The sequence below is a fragment of the Babylonia areolata genome, chromosome 24 (assembly GCF_041734735.1).
Source record: "Babylonia areolata isolate BAREFJ2019XMU chromosome 24, ASM4173473v1, whole genome shotgun sequence".
Classification (NCBI taxonomy): domain Eukaryota; kingdom Metazoa; phylum Mollusca; class Gastropoda; order Neogastropoda; family Buccinidae; genus Babylonia; species Babylonia areolata.
The window spans coordinates 15,844,027-15,854,026 of record NC_134899.1 but is presented as its reverse complement, the minus strand read 5'-3'; the positions used below and the strand labels follow the sequence as shown (position 1 = coordinate 15,854,026).

The 10,000-nt window shown below is 42.0% G+C and overlaps 1 protein-coding gene across 2 annotated transcripts in view; it reads right to left on the bottom strand.

Moving 5' to 3' along the window:
- LOC143298778 (maltase 2-like) overlaps positions 1 to 10,000 on the bottom strand; it is a 23,344-nt gene that overhangs the window by 11,866 nt on the left and 1,478 nt on the right. For both annotated transcript variants that reach the window (XM_076611732.1, XM_076611730.1), the window contains exon 2: positions 2,582 to 2,715. In XM_076611732.1, coding sequence (XP_076467847.1) covers positions 2,582 to 2,687 — 106 coding nt within the window. In that variant the 5' untranslated portion in view covers positions 2,688 to 2,715. The remainder of the gene's footprint in view (positions 1 to 2,581; positions 2,716 to 10,000) is intronic.

Sequence of the window (10,000 nt, the reverse complement as noted above, 5' to 3'; positions counted from 1 at the left end):
CATCAACAAATCGGATCTGACTTCCCATAGCTCCCCCCCCCCCCTCCCCTCCAACCCCCCTCCCGCCCCCACTCGCCCTCCCCCCCCCTCCCCCCCTTCCCCCACTTCCATACACACACGCTCCCTTTTCGCAATGGATATGGGGTACACATTCTAGGCTAGTTTGAAATGATGAACCCCCTGTAGAAATTTTGAACCAGAATAGAATCAATACAGGGTGTTAAAGTAGAACGTCCACACGTTCGTATCCGTTGAGTAGGTCTGCAACGAAGAAGAGGAAGGAGGAGAGGGGGGAGGGGAGGGGTAAGGGGTGGGGGTGGGGGGGGGCGTCAGTAAAGTCCAGCCCAGAACGACCCTCCTCACCTCCCTTCCTTCATTTTTTCAATAGCTTGATTAAATACGAAGAAAGGTGGGTAATTTCCAATTAACAGAGTTGAGGGCGGGTGGGGGGGTGTAGGGGGGGTCGATCTAGACTGGCCACAAATGACCCCGGCGGTTATTCGAGGCAAGCCAAAACTGCCAATGGGAAGAACAAAAACAAATTTAAAAAAAAAAATAATAAAACCCAAAAACCAACGAAGAAGCTTTTTTTTTTCTTTTTTTTTTTTTACAAAGGGATATAAGGCTGCCAGTGTTGTCGGTGACCCTTGACAAACGAGTAGCGTCCCTTGACACGCGAGTGTGTCCTCTTGCAGAGACCAAGAGACCAGGAACTCGTGTTTCGAACCCTACTTCCAGTTCTGTTTTGCTTTGTGTTGGTTTTTTTGTTTGCTCTGTTCTGTTTAATTCGTTTTGCTTGTCTTGGTACAAACTGACCAATGTGATGTGTATATAATGGGACTTTCTTACCGTGGTATTCTATGATGTTGAAGCGAAAACTGACGATTACCTCCAATGTAAGGTAGATGGGGAAATAAGAAACACTCAATAACCAGATTCATTCAATTTACAACAGACGGATACGTCAGCGATCACTTTACAACACGCATACCAACATCTACAACAATCCGTTCAGAAACAAAACTAGTATTTATTTTTCAGTTTCTGATTATTAGTCCTCTTTCAGCCCGTTCACAGATTGGAAATCAGTTGGTCTCGAGGTTGAGATGACCTGGTTTTACTGACCTGGGAGTACATTAACGTAACTGATGTGGTAGGAGTGTGTATGAAGGACAATCGGCAAGCAGTTCGGTGAGCTTCGGTGATAACTGGTGACCCGAGTTAGCTGTTATCACCCGTCATTGGTTGTCGCCCTTTGTCGCATGCTTTGTTCTGGCTTCGTTTATCGCCGTGGGCTGTCGTTACTCAGTGTTAGTTTCAGTTTCAGTTTCTCAGTTTCTCAAGGAGGCGTCACTCCATTCAAAGAAATCCACGTATGCTATTCCACATCTGCTAGGTAAATGCCTGACCAGCAGCATTACCGAACGCGCTTCGTCACACCTTCAGTGTATACCTATATATTTTGTGTACCTATAATAATAATAATAAATCTGCTCTAGGTGCTTTACAAAAACGCTTTTGTTAACATAAAACATTACATCTATGTTACATACACACACCAAAATGTGACTACACACACACACACACACAGTGCATACGTACATTTTAACATACATGTGTATCTAACAGCTACCCTAACACATACGCACACATAGGCAGGCACAAACTTACATAAGCACACGCACACACAATACACATTCATATACATGCAATACATCACCTATCAGAGTGAATATTCTTCTACATTTATTTTGCCAGAGAACACCACTCGTTGCCATGGGTTCTTTTCTAGTGCGCCAAGTGCGTGCTGCACACGGGACAACTGTTTATCGTCTCATCCGAATGACTAGATGCTCAGTTTAATTTTCAAACTTGTGAGAAAGGGCGAGAGCGGGATCCGAACCCAGACCCTCACGGACTTAATATTGGCAGATGAGCGTCTTTACCATTCTACCACCACCCTCCCCACTGAACTGATATCGACAATGTGGGTGGGTTTGATATCGCGAGAACATTTGTAACCGTTATCAGCAAATGCCAATAATCGTCACTATCATTGTCAGCTCTATTCTTCTACAATGTATTCATTCTTGAGGTGTTTCCTGACGGCTGTAAGTTATGGAAAAACAACTTCATATTATTCACATTAATGAAGATAAAATGTTGCCTCAACTTGTGATTATTATAGTCCCGTGAAGCACATCCCTCAGGTAGGTGTCGACAGTTTTCAGTTTCAGTTTCAGTAGCTCAAGGAGGCGTCACTGCGTTCGGACAAATCCATATACCCTACACCACATCTGCCAAGCAGATGCCTGACCAGCAGCGTAACCCAACGCGCTTAGTGTCGATATTAAACTGCAATGTAACTAACAGGTAGAGCTACATATCTAGCCCTGCTTTTTAAGGCTGTTCTCCTCCCAGAAGAGATCACGAATGAAAAAAGAATACATCAACAAAACGTAAAGTAATTCGACAGTGTGAAAAAACAACAAAAAACAACAAACAAAAAACAAAAAAAACAGACACTACAGCCTCATCGTATCAAACAGAAACCATTGTCATGACTTCATTTCTGGCGTACCTTTAAGATCCCCGATGCCGTCACCGTTGGAGTCACAGAAGGAACGTGGGTACAGTTGATAGATTATGCAGGTCTTCCACCATTCCAGCTCCTTTTCCGTCGCCATCTTTCTGCCTTCTTCGCTTGGCTTTCACCTGGACAGAACACAACGGAATGAAGAAAACGGCGCGCGCGAAATGTCAACACACAGGCACAAATGAATTAAATATAACAAACACGGTCACAAATACCCCTGTGCAGCAAACATTGTCACAGATGAAGTAAATGCAACAAACATTGTCACAGATGAAGCAAATGCAACAAACATTGTCACAGATGAAGCAAATGCAACAAACATTGTCACAGATGAAGCAAATGCAACAAACATTATCACAGATGAAGCAAATGCAACAAACATTGTCACAGATGAAGCAAATGCAACAAACATTGTCACAGATGAAGCAAATGCAACAAACATTGTCACAGATGAAGCAAATGCAACAAACATTGTCACAGATGAAGCAAATGCAACAAACATTGTCACAGATGAAGCAAATGCAACAAACAAATGCAACAAACATTGTCACAGATGAAGAAAATGCAACAAGCAAATGCAACAAACATTGTCACAGATGAAGCAAATGCAACAAACAAATGCAACAAACATTGTCACAGATGAAGCAAATGCAACAAGCAAATGCAGCAAACATTGTCACAGATGAAGCAAATGCAACAAACAAATGCAACAAACATTGTCACAGATGAAGCAAATGCAACAAACAAATGCAACAAACATTGTCACAGATGAAGCAAATGCAACAAACAAATGCAGCAAACATTGTCACAGATGAAGCAAGTGCAACAAACACCGTCACAGATACTCAAATTCAACTAGCATTGTCACAGATGAAGAAAATGCAACAAGCAAATGCAACAAACATTGTCACAGATGAAGAAAATGCAACAAGCAAATGCAACAAACATTGTCACAGATGAAGCAAATGCAACAAGCAAATGCAGCAAACATTGTCACAGATGAAGCAAATGCAACAAACAAATGCAACAAACATTGTCACAGATGAAGCAAATGCAACAAACAAATGCAACAAACATTGTCACAGATGAAGAAAATGCAACAAGCAAATGCAACAAACATTGTCACAGATGAAGCAAATGCAACAAACAAATGCAACAAACATTGTCACAGATGAAGCAAATGCAACAAACAAATGCAACAAACATTGTCACAGATGAAGCAAATGCAACAAGCAAATGCAACAAACATTGTCACAGATGAAGCAAATGCAACAAACAAATGCAGCAAACATTGTCACAGATGAAGCAAACGCAACAAGCAAATGCAACAAACATTGTTACAGATGAAGCAAATGCAACAAACAAATGCAGCAAACACTGTCGCAGATGAAGCAAGTGCAACAAACACCGTCACAGATACTCAAATTCAACTAGCATTGTCACAGATGAAGCAAATGCAACAAACAAATGCAACAAACATTGTCACAGATGAAGCAAATGCAACAAACAAATGCAACAAACATTATCACAGATGGAGCAAATGCAACAAACACCGTCACAGATGAAGCAAATGCAACAAACACCGTCACATATACTCAAATTCAACAAACATTGTCACTGATGAAGCAAATGAAACAAACATTGTCACAGATGAAGCAAACGGAACAAACATTGTCACAGATGAAGCAAATGAAACAAACATTGTCACAGATGAAGCAAACGGAACAAACATTGTCACAGATGAAGCAAATGCAACAAACACGGTGAAAAATACTCCAATGCAGCAAACATTGTCACAGATGAAGCAAATGCAACAAACAAATGCAGCAAACAATGTCACAGATGAAGCAAGTGCAACAAACACCGTCACAGATACTCAAATTCAACTGGCATTGTCACAGATGAAGCAAATGCAACAAACACTGTCACAGATGAATCAAATGCAACAAACACTGTCACAGATGAATCAAATGCAACACACACTATCACAGATGAATCAAATGCAACAAACACTGTCACAGATGAATCAAATGCAACAAACACTGTCACAGATGAATCAAATGCAACAAACACTATCACAGATGAATCAAATGGAACAAACACTATCACAGATGAATCAAATACAACAAACACGGTGAAAAATACTCCAATGCAACAAACATTGTCACAAATGGAGCAAATGAAACATTCACTCGTGAAGCATGTGCAACAAACACCATCACAGATGAATCAAATGCAACAAACACTGACACAGGTGAATCAAATGCAACACACATTATCACGGATGAATCAAATGCACTAAACAATGTCAAATGCATGAAACACACGCTGTCACAAATGATTCAGGCAACAAGCAAACAGCGTCATATCATAGATGAATCAAATGCAATAAACACCGTCACATTTACGCAAATGCAATAAACTCATTCATATATGAATCAAATGCAACAGACAGTGTCATAGATAAATGCAGCAAACAGACAGATAATCAAGTGAAAAAGAACGTCGTGGATAAATCAAATGCAACAGACAGATAATCAAGTGAAAAAGAACGTCGTGGATGAATCAAATGCAACAGACAGATAATCAAGTGAAAAAGAACGTCGTGGATGAATCAGATGCAACAGACAGATAATCAAGTGAAAAAGAACGTCGTGGATAAATCAGATGCAACAGACAGATAATCAAGTGAAAAAGAACGTCGTGGATAAATCAAATGCAACAGATAGATAATCAAGTGAAAAAGAACGTCGTGGATGAATCAAACGCAGAAAACAAATATAATTATCACAGATGAAAAGAAAAAAAAAAAGAAAGAAAAAGAAAGTCAATGCCACATATGATTCAAATGCAACCCCTGGACAAAATTCTGCCAACAGGGAACCAAGTACATTTGCAGCTAGAAAAAATTTCAAGTGGAGCAGAACCATGGCGACGCGTTCTCTCTGGGCGAAAGCTACCTGAATTTCACTGACACAGATAACCCGTTGTGAATAGAATATTAACACAAGACCAGCCAATACAAGGCGATACAAGTTATTGTCTTTGACATGCATACCCAGTGTTGAAACAACTGATAGGTTGGAAACACTGAAACCCTCACACAACCAGAACAGTGCCCAGTCCTTCCTTTCCTCTCCTCTGCTACCGGTTCAGTGCAGAAAGGAAATCACCAAGCCACGAACACTGCGAACACGGTCTAGTGAAAAGAACCCACCTCCAAGTCGTTTATACATTTTACATGCCAGTGATCTCAGACCAATCGACAAACACTTCCTCTTTCTCCCAATAAACTATGGCATCTTTTTGTTCTCAAAAGTGGTTTGTAAAACAGAGCAATGTGACTATGACTGAAAACAAAAAAACAAAGCAGTTTCTGAAGAAAATAGAAATACGCTATACCTTGATTAGCTTAAGTGAGATGGGCCAACAGCAAAGTGAGAGGTGTATGATCAATATTTTCTCCGTCGCAACGGGAAGTCATTTACAGCTTAGTCTTTTGTAACATGACTCTCAAACTAGGAGGTAAGATTGCACTGGCTCTTTGTGCTGCAGCCTTGGGGGCTAGCTAGCTGGCCTTTGGGAACCATCCCAACGCCGACCGCCCTAAAACCCTCTTGGCCGAGAGACTTGGGCAAGTCACTCTCCACTGTAATCAGATTCTAGCCCAGATAGTTGGGATAGCAGTCGCCTCCTCTGCTGTCCTGATGAACATAGTCGCACATGACTGACTACTGTACAGAATATGATTATCAACTGAGAGGGAAACTTATGTCCTGACTGTTGTGGTAACTGGTTTCGATTTTACGTAATTTACGTTCATAATATGTATGTGCGTGTGCGTGCACATACGCGCCTAACTGAGGCATGACTAAATGGTATAGGAAACGAATGATGAGTGCCTAAAGGCAGCTCAGTTGTCTCCACCCAGGGGCCGAATTCAAGACAAACTTAATTTTGCCTCAAGGCAAGTTACCTTTGACATGGCAGGTACCCGCGGGTACTGTTTACCCTGAATGTTAAGTTAACTTCGTATTCAAGACGCGCGCGGTGCACTCTAGCAGCTAACCCATCATCCATAGTTAAAATTCCTGGTGATTCACTTTTGTGCATGCTGTTATATTTATCACGCAACAGTTTAGGGCATTATCGAGAGAGTTAGCAAAACGCGGGCTATCCGCAAAACACGCCTGTTTTCCCTCAACAAAAACAATGCTACAAAAGTATCCTCCACATTTACCTCTGCTTCGTGAGCAGTCACCCTTGGCAGGTAGTACGGGAAAATTTGCCTTTGGGTTTGGAGACCCACGGGTAAACTCGAGTGTTCCTGAATACCAGATATTGCTTACCCTCGGGCACTTGCCTTGCCTCAGGTAGATATGCCCGCAGGTACACATTTACCTGCAGGCACGATGGTTTCTTGAATACGGCCCCGTAGGCAAATCTGTCGTGATGATAACTCTGTTTGAAAATCGCTTACAGCTTGGTCTCTGACCGAGGATGCGCGCTGCATAAGTATCCATTTTAGGCAACAATCTGAATAACCAGAGTGACACATGTCACATTCTGCGATTGTCTCTTTTTTCATATCGGACTGCGGACTTTCGTGGATAAATCTTTTGAGTCTGAATCTCTTTCTCCCTCACACTCTGCCGTATGACTGACTTGTTTCTGGTGTCACAAATGTATATACGAAGTCAGAGAACTGGATCTTTTTTGTGAACATCAGACCTGTCTACCTTTTGCTTGCTTCCACCATGTTTCTTTGGCGGTCGCAATGTCTATCCTTCTTTCTCTTTAAATGACACACACACACATACATACACACAGATATATATACATATGTGTGTGTGTGTGTGTGTGTGTGTGTGTGTGTGTGTGTGTGTGTGTGTGTGTGTGTGTGTGTGTGAGTGTGTGTGTGTGAGAGTGTGTGAGTGTGTGTGTGTGTGTGTGTGTGTGTGTGTGTGTAATAATATATATAGCGCTGAATCTTGTGCAGACATAAACAAATAAATTTAAGACATACAGACCCACATACACACATATGCATAACAGATATGCAGCAAACATGCAGTTTCACAGATATGAAAGCACAAGCAAAAGTGCACAGGCCCAAACACACCTAAACGTACACGAGCCCCCCCCCCACCCCCCCCCCCCCCCCCCCCACACCCCCACACACACACGCACGCACGCACGCATAAACACACACACACACACACACACACACACACACACACACACGGAAGAGGAAGAAAGAAGCTATCTTGTGAAGAAGTGGGTTTTAAGGCCAGACTTGAAAGAGCTGAGTGCGGAGACCTAACGAAGCGAAAGAGAAAGTTCATTCCACACATTGTATATGCACACCCGCAGAACAGAAACTGAAATACTTATAACAGTCTTGTAGTTATAGAGCTTTTTTGTCGGTCATTTTGATTCGTTTCCATAGCAACCGGTGCATGAAGAGTGTAGTTGTTTGTTTATACATTTTGGTTTGTGTGTGAATCCTGGGTGATGCTTCCTAACAATATCCACCTATGACAGTAAAATCACAATATTATTTAGAATGAAACTGTTTTTTCAAGAACAGCTGCTGCATGTCTAGCCTCAAGTTCAGTTCAGTCCCTTGGTGAATGAAGTATGGAAGCGTGGCTGCCCTTCCTTTGCCGCAGCCCTCCTTGCTTCTTACACTTAAGGATCGCATCTAACCTGGAACATGTTAATTAAACAGTCATCTGCTCCACTGACAATCATCATCATCATCAGCAGCAGCAGCATTATCGTTATTCTCGTTGTTTTATGATCGTAATCAAAATCATCATCATCATCATCATCATCATCGTCGTCGTCCTCGTAGACACGATTATCATCGTGACTGTTCGGCAGGCGCCTATGAATGACAATGTTGCTGCAGCCAGGAACAGTGATACAGTTGGCAAGACTGTGAGGCGAAGGCAAAAGTAAAGGTCACAGTGACTACACACTCGTTTGCACACACACACACACACACACACACACACACACACACACACACACACACACACACACACACACACAGGATAAATCTGGGTGAGTGTGAAGGACAGAGAGCGATACACGCATACACAGAGACGGCACACACACACACACACACACACACACACACACACACACACACACGTTTCAGACACCTCAACCCGTCAACCACCTCAACCCCTTATTTAACCCCCCCCCCCACACACACACACACACACACCCCTCCCTGCCCCCCCACCCCCTACCCCCCCCCCCCCCCCCCACACACACACACACCCCAAAAAAATCGAATACAAACTTTTAGTATTCAGCCAATGAATGAGATTACCAAGCGCACACAGATGGATTTGTAGAATAAAAAAAAAAAGAAAAAAAGATTTTCGTACAATCAGTGACAAACCATTTCGATACAGAGTCGTTGGGGGGGGGGGGGGGGGGGGGGGAGAAGCAACCAACACAGTGACAGAGAGACAGCAATTTTACACTATAGATCAGAAAGAAACACATCAAACGCTTCTCTCTCTCTCTCTCTCTCTCTCTCTCTCTCTGTGTGTGTGTGTGTGTGTGTGTGTGTGTGTGTGTGTGTGTGTGTGTGTGTGTGAAAAGAATATAATATATTTTATTGTCATAAAACCGTAAGGTTTATAAGAGACAAGTTTAATGGTAAGTAAGTGAATGAATGAAAAACACACAATCTATCAGTTAATGCAGTAAATTGCAGTAGCATTCATAAACAAATTTTCCTAATCTTGTTTGTATGTATTCATCATCTGTTAGCATCACCTGACTGGGAATATTTCCTGTGTTATTCGAATATCTTTTAAAAAATTGTTGCTTTAAGGTTTTATATTTTATACAATGATCAAGAAGATGGATTTCGTCTTCCAGGATGTTACACTTGTTGCACAATCTGTCTTCTTGTGGAATATTTAAATATCTTACCTTTCTCAATCTTTAGGTCATGCGCGCTTATTCGTTAAAGCTTGTCTGTGTTTTGTATCTGATATATTTAAAAGATAGGTTTCAGTTTTGTACTCTGTGTGTGTGTGTGTGTGTGTGTGTGTGTGTGTGTGTGTGTGTGTGTGTGTGTGTCTGCCATCATGCCGTACCTGTTGTTTTTTTTTCAGGATCCTAAATTCTCGACTCACAACTTTCGCTTGCACCATTATCAGTGCAGGCCTGGAACAGAGAAACTCACTCAGTACGGCCAGTCCTCTCCTCTCCTCTACACAGACCCCTCGGATGTCCAGTGGGTGTCTGAATGACCCAACCTTTAGCTTCCGTCGTCAGAATTGTGGTATTCTTTGTCAACATTCATCTCTTCAGTATAAGAGCCTTCCGCTTGCAATATTTTCATGGTGGTAATTGAGGTGAAACGCTGTTAACGTC